Genomic DNA, 17,894 nt, shown 5'->3' on the forward strand with positions numbered 1-17,894 from the left:
GAGAGCAGAGGTGTGATGGTCCAAATTTCAAGTGGAGTGGAATTAGAAGTTGAAGGGAGTGGGATTACAAAAAGGAGTGGAGGAGGAAAAGAGGAGACAGAGTGGTTAGCGGATAGAAGCGGTGATGCATTGTTACTTCTGTGTTGTTTATCTATGGAGCCTCAGGCAAAGGAAGTCAGCTAGTGCTCACAGCAAGCCCTAGTACTCGCATCAAATCCCCAGGCTTTCCTACAATGGCAAGCCTAAGAGAGGCTGCCATGTTGGGATGATGTTACTCACAGGTAGGCCTGGTGGACCGGCCGGTCCCTTCAAACCCTGCTCCAGAGGAGAATAAATAAATGTGTGAGTGAGAGTCAAAACTCTCCTCTTCCCCACTAATGCTAAACTCTCTTTTCATCTCCATTTCATGAGTGGCAGCATGTTTTCATAATGTATGGCTACTACGATACTATATACTGTAGTTGACTTATCTATCACAGTAAGTCATGAAAAGCAGTCAGGACTTAAAACTTCAATCTGATTTTAAAGCTCTGCAGAGTTCACAAATGTCAGTGAGATTTGTGGGACTCACCGTTCTCTGGTCATCTTACTGTGGTTTGTCGTAATTACAGTAGGTCAATGTGCATGATTGTTATATCATAGGAATGCATTAGGCATCATCGGAAGGTGATGCTTGCCTGTGCTAAGGACATTCTGGACATTCTGGTTCATAAATAAGTATCAGGTCTCTCAGTATCATTTACAGTTCCAGGTTGTGTGACCATTTTTTTGCCTGTTTTATCATACACCAGACAAAAACTGTCACATCACTTAAAAAAGTAACAGCACAATTCTCCACAACAAGCCACACTGTCTACAAATGGTGTGGAATAAGTTACACACCAAAGTTTAATACTTGGTGTATCTATCTAATAAGTATGAGCAAAACTAAAATGATGCTTGCCTTAGCAAACATCAAACAATAACAACATTAATTAGACATAGAGCAATTAAAATTCATTTTAATAATAAATTGGCAACATAGCCACTGGAATTTGTTTCTCACCGGCTTCCCATCCAGCCCTGGTTTTCCTGGCTCTCCTGGACTTCCCTAAGATAAAAGTACCACAGTTTTATTGTAAAATTAAATAAATAGAAACTAAGTTCTATTGTCAGTTAAGCCCAGTAAAAGGGTATACTCACTGGGAAGCCATCTTTTCCACGTTCTCCACTGGCTCCTTTGTCTCCCTTCTCCCCACGAGGACCTGTGTAGCCCTGTGAGAGGGACACATCACAGATCAGATCGTCAACTAAGGTCACAAACCTATAAGGTAGCATGCTGCCACACATATAAACAGTGTATCTGCAGGATTATTTAAATCAAATTTAAGACTTTTTAAGACCTTTTTAAGACCTACACCAGTTCACATTTACAACTCTGGGTGGATTTTCCTTGGTCTGAACAAAAACAGCAGACTGGCTTTTTGAAAATGCACATTCATACTCTGCCAGCAGGAGGTACATTCGAACGACAGAAATATAGAGGTTTCCATGGTAATCGCAGTACACAAAGCAGCAACACCTGACTTTGAAAGGTGCAGTGCTCAAATTTCTTCAATGAAATCATAGCCTTTTGAAGTTAAAATGTCACATTAAGCTATACTGCAATTCTTGTCTTCTTCAAATCATAATTAAGAATTTCTTGTACCATTTAAGATTTTTTATCGCCTTAAATATAATACAACTAAATCTAAGGCTTTTTAAGGACTCTGATAAATGTTTCAGAACCCTCACCCTCTCTCCTGTAGTTCCAGGAGGTCCTACTGGACCAGCCTCTCCTCTGATACCTTGGGGGCCTGGAAGACCCCTTGGACCAGGCAAACCACTCTGAGCGGAGACAGAATCCCCCTTAAAAACACACACACACACACACACATGCTCAATATGTTAGTAAACACAAAACTGACAAAATTCAATTCTCAACTTTCCTTAGTGCACTACAAATTTGAGCTTAATTTTGTTTTACCTTTGGTCCTGGAGGCCCCCCTAGGCCAGGCAATCCAGCCGGACCCTAAAAAAAGAGAATTCCATATGAAAAACAAGAAAGTAGGGTTTGAACACACACCAAGCACCGTACACAAACAAAATTCTCTGGTCAGAAATTACACTTTATACATATATTGTGAAAGAAAATGCACCAGCAAAATAAATTTATTTATTTATTTTTGCTCGAGCACTTTTTTAATTCAACTGCCATTAGCAAGTGAGGCAAAGTTAATTTTGGATCTTGCGTGAGCATGCATGAATTATAGTAATGGTACTTACAGCTGGCCCTTTGTCCCCTTTTTCCCCTTTTCCCCCCTGCAACAAAGACAAATTTTTATCTCATTTCTACAATAACTTTATATCAAGATATCAAGAGTTTTCTTTAATCAACTCCTTATCTCCTAAAAGATGTAAAACGGCTATTGTAACAAAATACCAATGCTCTTTTTCTCTTTACCTTGTCCCCAGGTCTGCCAGCTTCTCCAAGTTCACCGGCTCGTCCTGGTACTCCTGGTATTCCTGGCTTTCCGGGTTCACCTGCCTGTCCTGGTGGACCCTCTGGGCCTCTTTCTCCAATTGCCCTGCCTGGAGGACCCTGTGGGCCAGGAGGCCCTTTCTCACCGTGCTCTCCTTTGACACCTCGTTCACCCGGAAAACCCCTTGCACCCTGAAAGCCAGTATGCAAGGAAGAGAGAACAAGGTTTAAAAAAGAAAGAAGAGGCGAGGATGAGACAGGAAAGAAATTATAGAGTTGACTGACATTTTCTAACCAGAAATATGTTTCAGTACCATGGTCAGCGCCCAGTGAGTTTTTGCATGATCTTAATGGCAAAAGTTACCATGACACACTACTCATCCAACTATTAAGCTACCAGAAACCATTCTGTCGCTCATATGCATGATTGTAACTCACATCTGCTCCTGGAGGGCCTCTGGTTCCGACATCTCCCTTTTCTCCCCTCTTTCCCTCCGTCAATTCGCTCAACTTTGATACCAGATTGCTTCTGTCATCAACTAATAGTTTCAGTTCTCTGACCTGCAATGGAAAGTGTATGCAGAGAACAGGGGAGAAGGTGACATGTACATCTACATACAAACTCTGTCAATCATTTTGATAAATTTCTCAGTACCTCAATGCCAAATTCTGACAAAGCTCTCTTCACATCCTATCACAAAACAGGGGAGAAAACAATATTAGTCATCTTGCCAGCCATGCATGTGTGACTCTGTGTGCGTGAGCGTTTTCCTTACCACTACAGTTCCTGGTCTGCCATCCTCTCCTGGATCACCCTGTCAATCGAAAGAGTTGAATTATTACAGTCAGGTATGCTGAGAGAACTGCCTTATGTCAGCTCTGAGAGCAGTGACCACTAAAATACACATTCGTAAAAACACACTCACCACATCTCCTTTCAAGCCTGGCAGACCTCTCTCCCCCTACAAAGGTCACATTATTATAACTTGCATCATGATACAAAACAGAGCAACATATTTACTTGCACACACACAGACAAACTTACTCTTTGTCCAGCAGCTCCTGGAACACCAGGTACTCCCTGATTGATAAAAAGCAATGCATATGAAAGTCACAATTCATAGCAGCACTCATTTTGTCTGTATTTCATTCAAACAGCATTTAAATGTATGTACTTGGGCTTAACTAAACAAGATTTTCACAATTTCGAAGAAAATGTAGGAGTTGATTTTTTTTAAAAAGCAAAAATACATAGTCTTTTACAACTGACTTTTACTGCTGTAGAGCCAGCAGTGGTAGATGTTACTTACAGGGGCTCCTGGAGGGCCCAGGGGGCCTGGAATAGGTGTTGCTGGCTCCCCTTTAACATACACCACCTGAAAAAAATAAAAAGATTGAGATATACAGCTGTTTGCATAAATTTAGCATCCTCCAGAATACGAATGTGATAAACAGAGTAGCAGTCTATTTAAAATCAAACATATGCACAAACACAAACGCACAGGTCCTGGTGGTCCGACATTTCCAGGAACTCCAGGGGGTCCAATGGAACCTTGAGGGCCAATAGGTCCTGCAATGCCCTGATCACCTTTCAACCCATCTCGACCCTGAGGAGAGAGAAACAGAGAGAGAGAGGGAGAAGAGAGAAATAACCATGATACAAATTAATTTCTTAATTAATGGGCATAAATTTGCACATCAAATAAACTCATCAGTGAAGAGTTTCTCCCATAAGGCTGCTGACTCATAATTACTGACTGCACTCAGTATCAAGCACAGGAAGAAGAGCATTCACGCATTTAAAATGCGTGTGAGAGTGTGTGTGTGTACATGTTTGCGAGTGTGTTTCTACGATTGAAAACATCCATTTAACAACAAATCTGATTTGTGCTGATGGGAAAATTAGCTCACAAATAGCAAAAAGCGAGTAAAAAGGGCAAAGAGACATAATGACATGGACTGAATCACAGAAAACAACAAATTCTGAGTACATTGAGTCACATGGCCACAAAACATAGGAAGAATACAGCAGGTACCGACAAGGAGTACAAAAAGAAACATTATCAGGGAGCCCTTAGAAACAAGAACAGCCTTTACAAACCTGCTACATGCTTATCTTTGATGCCACATAGCGAATGAAATCCACATAATGGTAATAATAACATTTTCCATAACAGTTGTCAGAGAAGCCTTAAAATGTATATTTTGAAAGTGTTACATAGTGCAGAGTATGATAAGCTGTGATGGAATTGCCTTGTGTTGTGAAAGGCAGGAAGAGAGTGAGAACAGGATGATCAGGAAGATAAAGACAAGAGACTCACATCTCTTCCAGCAGGCCCCGACTCTCCTTTATCTCCCTGCAAAGAAGGCATAACCAGATTCGATCAGAGGCTAATTATCAAAAATGACAATGCAATCATACACAAGCTTTCAGCAATAGGTGTTTTATTACCTTTCGACCATCCTCTCCTGGCACGCCATCCTCGCCCTGAAAAAGTTTGATAGAAAACGAGGCATTAAACACAGACATCTGGATGAGTGCAAGGCGCGTTTTCATAATTTCTGTAATCAAGACTTCCTGTAATCAGCTCTTCCTGTTTTGGTATGAGAACTCTTGTAATTTTGTGCGACTCATTCAAGCAGTAATTTCTCTTCTAAACGCTTCGTGCGACACGCAGCCTCGTATTACAGATATGTGACGGGTGCCATCCAGCCCAATATAGCTCCTGCAATTACCACAGCTGGTTCAGGGTTGTGATCAGTAAATCAGAAGAAACTGCAGGACGAGCGCATTTAGCGTAAACTCAGCTCCAGCGGCATAATCTATCTGAGTCAGGTTAACCGAACATTTGTACACGGCTGACTGAAACTCCTCACATATTTCAACTATAAAGCATTTATTAGGCAGAGTTACCACCCACTGAAAGCTCATTAGGCTGCTAAGAGGGTGATGTATTATCAGCAGGATGGTTTAATTGTCTCGTTTATGGAGGACAAGGGCTGTGGTGTGGTTACTAAACTGGAACGAGTTTGCATGCTGCATTCCAGATTGAGCCTTGATAACAAAAGAAAAGCCTCGGGATTTAAGTGCTGGCTTGGAAATTAACACATTCTACTGATACACAGTATATCAACAAAGGTTTCTAAAAGGATGTTGGGTGTTCATTAAGATTATATCAGTACATACAGGTTTTCCAGGCAGTCCTGGTTTACCATCCTCCCCTGCTTTACCCTGAAATAAAGCATAACATTACATTGATGTGATAACATGTGCTTATGCTCCAGTATGTGAATTTGTATGGCTAAATGATTTCCACAGATTAAGCTGTTATTAATCACAGGTGTGCCATTAGCTCCTGGGGGCCCAAGTGGTCCTGGAGGCCCCTGAGGCCCTCTTAGTCCCGCCAAGCCCTAGTGAACAATTAAATGTTAAACAGATTAAAAACTGGATTGATTTGTTGCAGCAAACAGTGGCAACATCACGATGCAACAAAGAAATTATTTGACATATGGAGAGACAGGAGTACTCACATCTCTTCCAGGATCCCCTTGTTTTCCTGGGTCACCCTACAAAACCAAAAACATTTACAGCAGGATTCAGATTGATTGATTAGATCCTTAGAATATGAAGTTGACGAAAGGATTGAAGTAACCTGACCCGTAATCCAGGAGTTCCAGGCGGCCCAGGTTTCCCATCCTGACCGGGTCGTCCATCCAAACCAGCCCCTCCTCTTTCTCCCTGCACACGCATGTGAACATATACAGAAATGATCAATATTAACTAGTCACATACACATACACAAAAAACACTCAACATCATTGTCAAATCAATTTCACTTTTCTCCGCATTGGGACGTCACCAACTTGAATAATAATGAGAACGGGTTGACTGCCAGATCCAATCTTTGTCACTAATAACACCTTTCTGACAGCATCACACATACGCATGCCAAAAGCAGCAGTCATCAGCTTAATTAATGTAATAAAATCAATGAAGAAACCTACACACAATGATTATGAAAGGAACAGAGATCAAAAGGATAAATTAGATGAGGACTGGTACAAATATACAAGGGTCAGATATAAACTAATTGGCTATACGTCTCTCTGACAGGAAGCAGAAAGCCTCAACATGGTTTACAATATTCCTCCAGACATTAGTGAGATCTTGTTTTCTCATTTCCTCCCACTGCGAAACAAAGCCTTGTTTCAATTCTGTAGCACAAATGTTAAACAAAGATTAAACAGTCTCGCAGACAGCCAATAACAAATAATTTCAGCGCTGGTGAGACCTGCTATTTAAAACCCCAAGAGGTAAAAACTGACATAACGAAGTGTGTCACAGCTTCTGCAGTAAAGAGAGATCCATGACTAAGCAGTTATATTTATACTTTACACTGATTACTGTAGCCAGTTGTACCATTTCAGCCATTTTTCAGCTGTCTACCGCTGTATGACACTCACTTTCAAAATATTGTCATTGCTGCACTCTAAAATAGAATGATTTTTGCAGGGGTGTTTACACCTGCTTTTGAAGAGATATTTAAGGAAGCTGCTTACTTTATAGATGCCTCATTCAAAAAGTAATTGACGGTACTTGCTTCTCATTAAAAAAGACTTACAATATACACTACTATTTAACTATTTATTTGGGGTCAGCAAGATTTTTTTTTTTAAAGAAACTAATACTTTTATTTAGCAAAAATGCATTATATTGATCAAAAGTAACAATAAAGATTTTGACAGTTACAAAAAATCTGTTACAAATAAACGCTGTTCTTCTGAATTTTCTTCTATTCATCAAAGAATGCTGAAAAAATGTATTACGGTTTCCAGAAAAATATGAAGCAGCACAACTGTTTTCATCATTGATCATAATAATAAGAATTATTTTTGAGCACCAAATCAGCATATTAGATTGATTTCTGATAGACCATGTGACACTGAAGACTGGAGTAATGGCTGCTGAGGATTCTGCTTTGCCATCGCAAGAATAAACTACATTTTATAATTATAAAAATGTAAAAATAAAAATTATTATAAATGGCATAAAAATATTTCACACTATTACTGTTTTTAATATATTTTGATAAAATAAATGCAGTTTTTTTAACATAAATATATTTAGAAGTTTTTGAATAAATGTTTTGCTCAACGGTGATTAAGCTAGACACTGATCATAGTTATTAGGGCTAGGAAAAAAATAATTCCTAGAATACTTTAAATGAACAAATTATAAAAATGAACAATAATCATAATAAGAATTTTAATTTAGCTTTTTTTCAGTTTTTTTTTCTTTTTTCTTTCTGTAAAACAAGTGTTATAAAAAAATATGCCACACTCAAATTAAATTTTTCAGAAACATGACACTAAAAAAACATATTCCATGTGTCCATCTGGAGCTGGAGGAACAACAGCCTGTTCACGTCTGTCAATTCTAACAGAGAAGCCTTAAGCAACCCAAAGCTTCCACATACTGTATGTCGGAAAGGCTCTAGGTCTAATGCATGATTTATTTAAAAAGATCTGCGGCTAAAAGGCACTGTTGAAAAATTTATGCATCAAATATTGTTTAGTAATCGCATCATGATTTCCTGAATCAAAATTTAATCGAATCGTGAGGTGCCGAAAGAATACCACCCAAATATAAAACTGATCCTTCAGCCTTTGCATTAAGTAGTGCAGTTCCTAATCTTTAGGCTAATACAACTTCCTGTCAGAATCTGTCACTCAAACAAAGCAGATTTTTGACAATGTTTTTAATGTTTGTTGTGCTAAATATGTTTTGTATTTCATGTCTTGTGGTCATGTTAATAGTCTCAAGAAAATGTCCCACAGTAAACCGAGAAAACTGGCTCTCTTACCTTGTCTCCTGGACTGCCCCTATCGCCCGGGTCACCCTAGAATAAACAGAGACCAGAATGAGATGTACAATCTGCTATTAAAAATAATGACTCCTGGTGTGGTACTACAGTGGAGATTTAATGAGAAATCATGTTTAGAATGAATTCAGCTGCCACTGTGCTAAATAACTGCGTGTTTGAATGGGATTAAGTATATCGCTACATTTACATTGTGTATGCTGCCACAGAGACAGACACAAACAGATACACATACAGATCAAAGAAATGTCTAAATAAAGCAGTAGGAGGTTCTTACTCTGGCTCCTGGTAGCCCCCGCAGCCCCTCAGGACCCTAAAAAACAAATAGGTTAAGATACAAATCACATTACTACCAATCACACATACTGTCTGATCACCATACGGACTTACACTTGGTCCTGGCGGGCCTGAAGCTCCTGTTTCACCCTTTTGGCCTTTAGCCCCATGCTCCCCTGGGTCACCTGCCTCTCCCTGGTGTTAAAACAAGAGTATAACAATAGCAAAACCAGAATAGGCATGGCAGAGAGAATTTAAACACTATGAACATTTTACTGTACCTTTTCTCCTCTGTCACCTTTCAGTTGTTTCTCTCCAGATGTCTAACAGAATGAAAAAATTCAAAAGATTTCAAAAACAACAGGTTAATTAAATAAACAGGAGGTGTAGAAAAAAAGTCCAGTGAGACGATAATGACTTAAAAACATACCACATCACCAGGTGGCCCAGGGGGACCTTGTATTCCCTACAATGACCCATAATAAAAATAGTTAGATGACACTTTCAGTGTTTGTGTGGAGGTCCAAACATGAGTGAATTTGTGTTGAGTGAGAAGTTTCTGATATTTCACCTGTTCTCCCTTTGTGCCTCTTGGTCCGCTGGGACCTGGGGTACCCTGCACACAGCAAAGCACCGATCACATGACTAGACAAAAATAACTCAGTAATCTAAACCAATAGTCCTGAATAGCTTGCAGCGTTGATCCGGTGTTGTTTTATTTAAAGGCAAGGTTGATGTTTTTAACTATATGGTTGTTTATCCAATAAATTCATTATCCAATAAAACATTAGTTTTGGGGTCATGGGCCTGGATTTCAATATGATGAGCTCTTAGGATGACGAAGAGTTTTATTAATCAAAATATAAATGAATCAAGTACAACTAATGTGAATATAGCCATTTATGTATCAAGGTATTCTACTATTATAAAATTGTATCTGCCTGCGTGTGTAGAGGTCTGCAGAAGAATGGAATGTGCAAAAGTATGGTTTAAGGTAAAGTGGCACATCCTGTTCTGACATGAGAGGGTCTCTTCCTTTTACTTAAATTGGGGCCTATTGTCTGCTCCAGGAAACATATGGAGAAGCACATCCAAAAGAGGTAAACAATAATGATATAGGAAATGCATTGAACACGCCTTAGGAGAAAAAACTGTATATAAGAGGATGCAAACCCAGATTCGGAAGATTCACTGCAGGGTCTCTCAGGCTTCATTATTACCGATAATGAAGTCTATACTCTGGCATCAAAACCCCACGACTTTGAGAGTGATTCTTCATAGCAGCGGCAGAAGCCACCACTTCGGATTGCAGGTTATTATATACGAAGAACCATATATAATTTCATAGCAATTACAAATAAAGGATATAAAAAGAAATTATATTTTCTGACAAAATGGGAATCTAAAAATTCCTGTTTCACTATTAATCTATTGTAATATATGTTCTATTGATATTCCCTGTGATTTTATGTTGTAGTTTGTATTAACGTAATTTCATTTAATTCTTTCATAATTTCTTTCATTCAGTTTTTTTTAAAGAAAAACTAAATTCTAAAAAAAATTCTGCTGAAATACATTTAGGTAGCTATATGTCTTACATTTCTTCCATCTTCCCCTGGATCACCCGTGTCTCCTTTTAGCCCAGGTTGACCTGGTTGACCTGGCAGTCCCTGGAATATTAAAGCACCACTGTTAGGATGTAGCTGGAATAGTACAATGATTCACAACATCAGATAACAAATCTGAGTACTCACTCTTAGACCTCTCTCCCCTGGTTTACCCGCCAACCCTGATTCTCCCTGAGACAAGAGAAACAGAGCAACATCACATACAAAACACAAACATACTCACAAATACAGGAATGATGAAAAAAAAAAAAAACTCACTGGAATGCCATCCTCTCCTTTGTCTCCTTTTAGTCCCTACAGAAATAAAATAACAGATCAGACTTCCTGACAATAGTTATCTTAGCTATGTTAATTACGCACTTAAATAATTACAATGTCATGAATGATGTACAAATACAGTAGCTTTAAGCAAGTGTGGAGCAGAATCTGAAGACAAGGATTACCTTGACTACTTGTTACTTCAGTAAGAAAGAAAGATGTTAGAAGAAAAACAAGAAAGAGTTAAAGCACTGAATAAATCTCATTACCAAAGCAGATTAATTATAATGCTAAAGTCGACAGAGCAGTAACTTTCAAAACACCTGGTATGTTAAGGGTGACACACTTAAGCCTAACAAAAATGTTAGCTGATGAGCATTATTTTCAGATGAAGTTGTTAGAAGCAGCTTTTAGTAGAGTCCTGTGTTCATGTATAAACGGGTGCAGACTCTCACATCCTTCCCTCTGGGGCCCATGGGCCCCTGTGGACCAGAATTTCCTGCCTCCCCTCTCTCCCCTGCGTCACCTTGACTGCCCTAGAGTCGCATAGAGAAAAAAAAGGGTGCAATGTATGACAACTTATTCAGGCTTATGCTGAGTCATTTGCATGAACATATGCTCTGGAGTCACTGCAGTGAGAGAGACGGTTTTTACTTTACCTTCGCACCAGGTTTTCCAGACAATCCAGTGAGACCCTGTTTAAATAAATAAGCAGTGTGTTAAATATTATGACTTATACAAAAGCAGCTGATTCTGTATTTCAATTATGCAAAACCAAAGCCTAAAACTGAAGTTTTACCGTAATACTTCTACTGCCTTATAAACTCTGGCTTTTCCATCTGGAAATGCAAATATAGTTTATATAGTGTATGAAGACAAACTTACCCGATCACCCTGGTCCCCTTTAGGTCCAGGTTGGCCAGGCTCTCCTGCTCCAGGGGTACCCTGTGGGATAGATTAGAAAGTTCCAATCATACGGTTTCACAATTTCAGATGTACCTTGAAATTAATCTTATTAATGATAATAATAAAAGCTTTTATTTCAAAAGTATGTGTGATAAAGTAAACTCAATGTGAAAGTAAGTGTAATTTCTATTTTAAAATGTCCTCACTATCACATCCAGTCAGACATTTCCCAGATGAACACCTTCATTCATTCACAAAACTCACCCTTTCCCCTTTTTGTCCTGCATCTCCTTTACCACCTTTACTGCCTTCAGGACCTGGGAGGCCCCTTTCACCCTAAAGGAAGAAAAAGAAGAGATAAAATAGTTGAAGTGTTGAATGGAACTTCAACAGTAAGAATCAGATTTGAGTGGGTTTGTACCATTTGAATGTTAATATAAAAAAGGACTTAACATAAGAATAAAACAGAAATACTGTTATCTGACATAGACAGAGTCTCCGCATTGTTCCCAAAAGTCATACCCGCTCTCCTTTCTTCCCAAATGAACCTTGACAGTCCTAAAAAAGCCACAATGAAAAATATCAAGAGGACCATAACAAATGAATGAAATGTTCATATGAATTTGAAAACATTAATATTATGATCTTACACAGATTCCTGGTTGCCCTTTTTCACCGTCAGCACCCTTAAAGCAGACAGAGACAAATAAATAAATAAATGAATGAAATTACAGTACAAGTACAAAATAAAACAAAGTAGATATCTGAGAATAATGCTGAAATCTTAACTTACCTTTTCTCCAGAAAGGCCACTGCTCCCTGGAAATCCCTGAAGGCACATATAAATAATTGACAACATGCATGTACAGTCATGGATGCATGCATTTTCACATGGCTTGTGACTTATCATGGCTTGTGCAGCCACTCACCCTCAGTCCTTGAAGTCCAGGGGGGCCTGCTGAACCTTTATCTCCCTAGCATACAAACAAAAGCAGACACAAACAAGCACAGAATAACCCACAGCTCTCTAATAAGAATATACATCAATGTTTTATGTAGCTTAAGGGCACACCTTGTCTCCTGCTGGACCAGGAAGGCCTCTGTCTCCCTAAAAAAACATCAGAATTATACGAAGGATGATATCAAAACGAAATCAAACTCATTTAAATAGCAAAATATTTGTACAATCATTGTTAAAAACTTATCACACCTTAAAATGCTTCAAAATAAGCCTGGGGAACACTAAATAGCACAAGGGATATAGTACAAATCTAGAAACATTTATACAGAGATGCTTCAAATCATGCATAGACAAATAGTCACCTTGGCTCCATCTGAACCAGGTGGTCCAGTCTGTCCTCGATCACCCTGAAAAAACAATAAACAACAAAACTTCATCAACTGATTCATATATTATGCATTCAGAAAGTGTGTTCATTGTACCTTGATGAACACAATAAAGTCATGCACTGACTTCTGCTCTTTACCTTACTTCCAATTTCACCAGGTGGTCCTCGGGGACCCTGAAACAAAAATCCACGAATGAAAGAAAAATGAGAAGGAATGTTAGAGCAAGCATGAAATATATTAGTGAAAGCATTTCATACCCGATCACCAGGGTCTCCAGTGTTTCCTTGGGGGCCTGGTTTACCCTCAATACCCTCACCCTGCAACACAATCACACAAACAGGCCAGGTCAAGGAAATACCTTCATGGACAAGCATTGCACACATTTTACAAAACACACACACACACACACAAAAAAAAAAAAGCTTACAAGCAATGTAAAAAAATAATGGCAGAAAAAAACATACAGATTCTCCTTTGGATCCTTTTTGTCCAGTCAGTCCTCGTGGACCCTGAGCACCAGGCGGTCCAGGACTTCCCTGAAAATACACACAAATACCATTCGGTGCATGTGATTAAAAACTCAAAACAAAACGCACATTGAAGTACACACATAATCAAATTACAGCAGCACTCACACAGAAACACAGAGAAACACGTTAACGTCCATTTACACTGCCACATTGTCATGAATAATAGAGACACTCACAGGTTCACCGGCATCACCTTTAGCAGCTACCCCACTACCCACTCCGGGAGGACCCTGTTAATCAGAATAAGACAGAAGAACACATTTACGTTCAAGAAATGTGACTGATTGTCTTTACACATTGTATTAGTATGCCATCAGAGAGTTCTCGTGGTGCATTAGATTACTTTGCCCTTGCTGAATCCTTAAACAACATGGGACATTTAAATAAAATCTTAGAGTACATGATTCTCCACATCAAGAAATAATGGATTATTGCTTTTAAATTCCCTAGAAACGCATAAAAAATCATTTCATTTATATCAGTAGTGTGATACAGTAGTACTTCCGAAATTAGGCATTTTCTTTTTTTACCAGTGTGAACCTTAAACTTGGGACTATCAACATGCAATCAATACAATTTTTCTGCACGTTTACTGCTGACAAATAGACAAAAAACGTGCTTCATATGGTAACACCTAAAGTAATTGATTCTATTAAAATACAGTAGTTTATATACCATTTGATGTCTTATTTTGTAATATTTGTTCAGTTTTATTGTTATACTAGCAATTATTTTATTTTTTTATCTTTTTTTTTTTTTTTTGGAGAAGGCTTCCCTGGCATCTTTTGAAGAAGAATTTAAATCAACTCACCCTCTCACCAGGGCTGCCTTTTTCACCCTGCAGGAAAATTAAATGACACACAAAAACAGACAGGTACATGATTGGCTGAAGGTAGACATGAAACTTCAAACAGATCAATATTGCATAACAATATTGATCTAGATAAAAATGCCCGTGGCACTTTCACATACATTCATAGCTGGGTTAAAATAAGAAAACAAACATGGTGGTGAGATTATCTCTGTGTACTGACAGATATTTAGTTCATTTAACTGCTGTGCAGATGTTTTTTGATGTAGAGTGATCATTTTTATTTTGACCTCTAACCTCATGCAATGCCTAAAGAAAGGTGAGTGAGCTCATGAATACATATATACATAAGTGCTGTGTTCTTCAACATGGCCATTAACACCCTCAATATGCCCTTTTACAAAGTCCACACTAGCACGAGTTCAAAGCACAGGGACATTCATACTGCACATTTAGAGATACCTTTAAGCAGAAAAGACAATGAATTTTACTTTAATAGAAAATCCAGCAGTGCCTGGCAACCCAGGGCGACCATCCTGTCCAGGCAGACCACGTGCACCTGGCTCTCCCTTTGGCCCATCAGCACCTAGACGACCAGGAGTGCCCTAAAAGGAAAGACAGACATAAAAAGGCCAATGCAATAACCCTGTTGTTTACTTGATGACATAAAGTACATGTACTGTACATGTATATGCTTCTTTCTTGTCATTATGCAGGTGAGAGTGATTTTCTTGTGTTTCTTACGGGGAACCCTGGGATTCCTGGCTCTCCTTTACGGCCCGGTAAACCTCCTCCTAAAGCAGATCCAGGTTCCCCCTGTAGTAATTAGTAAAAACCTATCATATCAAGTTCTTACTGTAAATGACTGAATAAATAAAATGCTAAGTCAAGGGGTAGAGTAGAGCAGTTAGAGATTAATTTTAATATCACCCTTACCCTTTCACCTTTCTCTCCCTTTAATCCCTGAGGGCCTGAATTGCCTGGTTCTCCCTATAAAACAAAACAGATAAAACATTTAATAAGTGTTTGTGTATGTTTGTGTCTATACATATACAGTACAATAATGAGTACTCACAGGGTCTCCTGTAACACCTGGTAATCCCTGAATGCCCTAAAACAACAGAACGACATCAGATAATTAACCCATGTTATAAATCAATTCAAGAGATCTTTTTAGCTTAAACCAAGAGATTAATTAAGAGATAAATTAAGAGATTAAGAGTTTTTAGCATGCATCCAGACCTGATTATTATGCTGTGTATATGGATGTGCATACAGTATATCCACAAATACCTGTTTTAACAGTACCATTTAATAAAATTACTCATGATTTCATTCTTACTGGTAATCCAACTGCACCAGGACGACCTGGAACACCTGAACTGCCATCCAATCCTGGGAAACCCTAAAAAAGATGAAGAGAAACAAATTGAGAAGGAGAGAGCATATCAACACTTGTGATCTGTGTGCATATGTGTGTATTCATATTTAAGTGCCACTTACTCTCTCGCCTTTCTCTCCTCTCACTCCCAGACCGCTGCCTGGTTGACCTGGTGGCCCCTCTGGTCCTCTGGGGCCCTCACGACCGGGTAAACCATCACGACCCTATTTAAAAACACACACACAATCAGACAGACATTTACTTGAGGATATAAAAAACAACATTTCTAAGTAATAATTAATGAATCCCACAGTGTAGATGAACAAAGAGCTAAATGTGCATGCGGATTAACTTACAGGCTCGCCTTTTCTTCCATCCACTCCATCTCTGCCCCTCTCACCCTGTATACACACAAAAGACAAGATGCATAAATATTTCACCAGAAAATTACACCAATTATCAAATCCAACAAACAGCCAACTTGGAGTTATTATATGCAACAACAACAATTATTACCTTCTGACCCAGTTCCCCTTTAGCACCCTGCAACAAAGACACAGGTCAGTCTCTTGTGAGGTGCATGTAGATATACAAATGTAAACACAAATATGTAATTATATCTTGGTGTTTCTGTACAGTATATGTTAGTCTTTTCAGTACGCACTTACCTGTGGACACTGTGCGGTACAAGGCCCTGGCTAAAAGGAAACAACAAATCAAAGTCAGTCTTTACTGCGCCTAGTCTTCTCTTCTTATCAATAAAGACTATCAATAAGGTTTGAAACCACCATAATACAAAAAAAACCTTCTGCTGTATCATGACTCTGGCAAGCTTGACAGGCCCAAGAAAGCATCATAATAAAAAAAAATGATGACACGACATTTATGACAGCTAGACGGATGGATTTTGTCTGACCGTGACACTAGTCCCACGTGCAAGGCCACAGAGGAGGTCTGCCAGGTCGGGTTGGAGACCATTGAGCTGATTTGCGTCTTGAGCATAGAGCAGATTCTGAGTGCTGCCATCCGTCACTGCTGAACGCAGCTCTCTAGAGTCTGCACGTCCAATTCCTACCGCCAACACTGTCACACCTGAGGGACAGAGTTATTACAGCGCTAACTCACTCTTATGGACATGGGACAAAGCGGCCGGGATGGTTTGCTCTGTTTGTGTGTACATTAATGTGCTGGGGCTGATTTTTTGCTTACCATCGGCTCTAACAGCAGCAGCAGGCTGGCTAAGATCATCAGTTGACTTCTCGTCAGCGATAATAACAACCACCCCGGGAACACTATACCTCCGACCTGCTGGTGCGCTCAGCAAAAACTGACGTGCGTATGTCATTGCCTGGCCTACACATAAAAGCAGAAAATATCAGCACACTCACATTCACATAATAATGTCACCTGAATGTCAAATGTACAGTAGATGCTTGCAAATAAAACTTAAATATATGTATAAATTGTAAAGGTTTCATACATATTTTATTGTACTGCTTTTAATTTTGGGTGGATCTAATATTAAGAAATTATTGCACTACAGTAAGTAGGTCGGTAATTGTACTAGAAATCATCTTCATTTTCTTTCCACAATATATACAGTATGTAATACATAATTCCTCATTTTTATCCTCCATATGATTTTGGGTTGAATCAAGACCTGGACATGTTTGTGTCAGCTTGATGTACATATAATGGTACACAAACATAAAATAAATTTTTTTTTTTAAATGAAATGAAAAAACAAAAAACACAAACACACCTATATTATTTCCTGGTCTGTCATTGAATGGGGTGGTCAAAATATCCTGCAGAAGGGTCTCATTGTTGCTATGACGATTGAGGAGGAAGCGCACTTTTGGATCTTCACTGTACATCACCACCCCCATCTGGAGTAAACAGGTATTACAAGCACTTCATTCACACTGACCAGCTCAATGCCTCATGCACTCTGTCAGAAGAGGGTACTCTCACAGAAATGTTTTTTGGAGCCATAAAATGTATTTAAAAAAAAAAAAAATTGGAACACCACATGAAGATAGTACCAAAAGACCTGCACCTGGGAGTCTCTGGGTCCGATGGAGGTAAAGGATCCAGCAGTACTGGCGAGCAGAGACAACACAGGTCCCACCAGGCCAGAGCGATCACGAGACGCAGGGACAAGGAAGACAACATCCAAACGCCCTCCCACACACACTAAAACATGGATTTATTAAACATATTAAGCTAGGAATACAGCAGAGAGTAAGAATAACAATGCTGAAAATCATTTATTCAATTATGCAAACATTTATTCATATCAGCTTCACAGACATGAAAAAACAAAGATGGTGCAATTCATCTATGGGAACGTTTCTTTATAAATGAAAATT

At 38.9% G+C, this 17,894-nt stretch overlaps 1 protein-coding gene across 8 annotated transcripts in view; it reads right to left on the reverse strand.

The window, feature by feature from the left end:
* Positions 1 to 17,894, reverse strand: part of col7a1 (collagen, type VII, alpha 1) — a 58,993-nt gene that overhangs the window by 17,354 nt on the left and 23,745 nt on the right. For 7 of the 8 annotated variants that reach the window (XR_009271701.1, XR_009271702.1, XM_058778900.1 and 4 more), the window contains exons 26-81: positions 17,582 to 17,718; positions 17,285 to 17,411; positions 16,732 to 16,875; positions 16,439 to 16,614; positions 16,191 to 16,220; positions 16,039 to 16,065; positions 15,879 to 15,923; positions 15,645 to 15,746; positions 15,484 to 15,546; positions 15,217 to 15,252; positions 15,078 to 15,131; positions 14,886 to 14,957; positions 14,633 to 14,746; positions 14,142 to 14,168; positions 13,507 to 13,560; positions 13,265 to 13,336; positions 13,058 to 13,117; positions 12,938 to 12,973; positions 12,774 to 12,818; positions 12,523 to 12,558; positions 12,380 to 12,424; positions 12,244 to 12,279; positions 12,101 to 12,136; positions 11,973 to 12,008; positions 11,715 to 11,786; positions 11,430 to 11,489; positions 11,204 to 11,239; positions 11,000 to 11,080; positions 10,545 to 10,580; positions 10,413 to 10,457; positions 10,257 to 10,328; positions 9,230 to 9,274; positions 9,089 to 9,124; positions 8,940 to 8,981; positions 8,773 to 8,853; positions 8,660 to 8,695; positions 8,365 to 8,400; positions 6,159 to 6,239; positions 6,032 to 6,067; positions 5,840 to 5,911; positions 5,688 to 5,732; positions 4,953 to 4,988; positions 4,822 to 4,857; positions 4,003 to 4,107; positions 3,811 to 3,876; positions 3,546 to 3,581; positions 3,427 to 3,462; positions 3,277 to 3,315; positions 3,156 to 3,191; positions 2,939 to 3,061; positions 2,483 to 2,692; positions 2,305 to 2,340; positions 2,006 to 2,050; positions 1,774 to 1,887; positions 1,183 to 1,254; positions 1,046 to 1,090 (exon numbers count right to left, since the gene is read on the reverse strand). Coding sequence is in view for 6 of the 8 variants with exons in the window: in XM_058778900.1 (XP_058634883.1) it covers positions 1,046 to 1,090; positions 1,183 to 1,254; positions 1,774 to 1,887; positions 2,006 to 2,050; positions 2,305 to 2,340; positions 2,483 to 2,692; positions 2,939 to 3,061; positions 3,156 to 3,191; positions 3,277 to 3,315; positions 3,427 to 3,462; positions 3,546 to 3,581; positions 3,811 to 3,876; positions 4,003 to 4,107; positions 4,822 to 4,857; positions 4,953 to 4,988; positions 5,688 to 5,732; positions 5,840 to 5,911; positions 6,032 to 6,067; positions 6,159 to 6,239; positions 8,365 to 8,400; positions 8,660 to 8,695; positions 8,773 to 8,853; positions 8,940 to 8,981; positions 9,089 to 9,124; positions 9,230 to 9,274; positions 10,257 to 10,328; positions 10,413 to 10,457; positions 10,545 to 10,580; positions 11,000 to 11,080; positions 11,204 to 11,239; positions 11,430 to 11,489; positions 11,715 to 11,786; positions 11,973 to 12,008; positions 12,101 to 12,136; positions 12,244 to 12,279; positions 12,380 to 12,424; positions 12,523 to 12,558; positions 12,774 to 12,818; positions 12,938 to 12,973; positions 13,058 to 13,117; positions 13,265 to 13,336; positions 13,507 to 13,560; positions 14,142 to 14,168; positions 14,633 to 14,746; positions 14,886 to 14,957; positions 15,078 to 15,131; positions 15,217 to 15,252; positions 15,484 to 15,546; positions 15,645 to 15,746; positions 15,879 to 15,923; positions 16,039 to 16,065; positions 16,191 to 16,220; positions 16,439 to 16,614; positions 16,732 to 16,875; positions 17,285 to 17,411; positions 17,582 to 17,718 (3,557 nt within the window). In the remaining 2 variants the exon portion in view is untranslated. Of the gene's footprint in view, positions 1 to 279; positions 316 to 1,045; positions 1,091 to 1,182; positions 1,255 to 1,773; positions 1,888 to 2,005; positions 2,051 to 2,304; positions 2,341 to 2,482; positions 2,693 to 2,938; positions 3,062 to 3,155; positions 3,192 to 3,276; positions 3,316 to 3,426; positions 3,463 to 3,545; positions 3,582 to 3,810; positions 3,877 to 4,002; positions 4,108 to 4,821; positions 4,858 to 4,952; positions 4,989 to 5,687; positions 5,733 to 5,839; positions 5,912 to 6,031; positions 6,068 to 6,158; positions 6,240 to 8,364; positions 8,401 to 8,659; positions 8,696 to 8,772; positions 8,854 to 8,939; positions 8,982 to 9,088; positions 9,125 to 9,229; positions 9,275 to 10,256; positions 10,329 to 10,412; positions 10,458 to 10,544; positions 10,581 to 10,999; positions 11,081 to 11,203; positions 11,240 to 11,429; positions 11,490 to 11,714; positions 11,787 to 11,972; positions 12,009 to 12,100; positions 12,137 to 12,243; positions 12,280 to 12,379; positions 12,425 to 12,522; positions 12,559 to 12,773; positions 12,819 to 12,937; positions 12,974 to 13,057; positions 13,118 to 13,264; positions 13,337 to 13,506; positions 13,561 to 14,141; positions 14,169 to 14,632; positions 14,747 to 14,885; positions 14,958 to 15,077; positions 15,132 to 15,216; positions 15,253 to 15,483; positions 15,547 to 15,644; positions 15,747 to 15,878; positions 15,924 to 16,038; positions 16,066 to 16,190; positions 16,221 to 16,438; positions 16,615 to 16,731; positions 16,876 to 17,284; positions 17,412 to 17,581; positions 17,719 to 17,894 lie in introns of all 8 variants that reach the window. The other variant, XM_058778898.1, reaches the window with a different exon arrangement.

Source organism: Onychostoma macrolepis, chromosome 06, assembly GCF_012432095.1.
Source record: "Onychostoma macrolepis isolate SWU-2019 chromosome 06, ASM1243209v1, whole genome shotgun sequence".
NCBI lineage: Eukaryota > Metazoa > Chordata > Actinopteri > Cypriniformes > Cyprinidae > Onychostoma > Onychostoma macrolepis.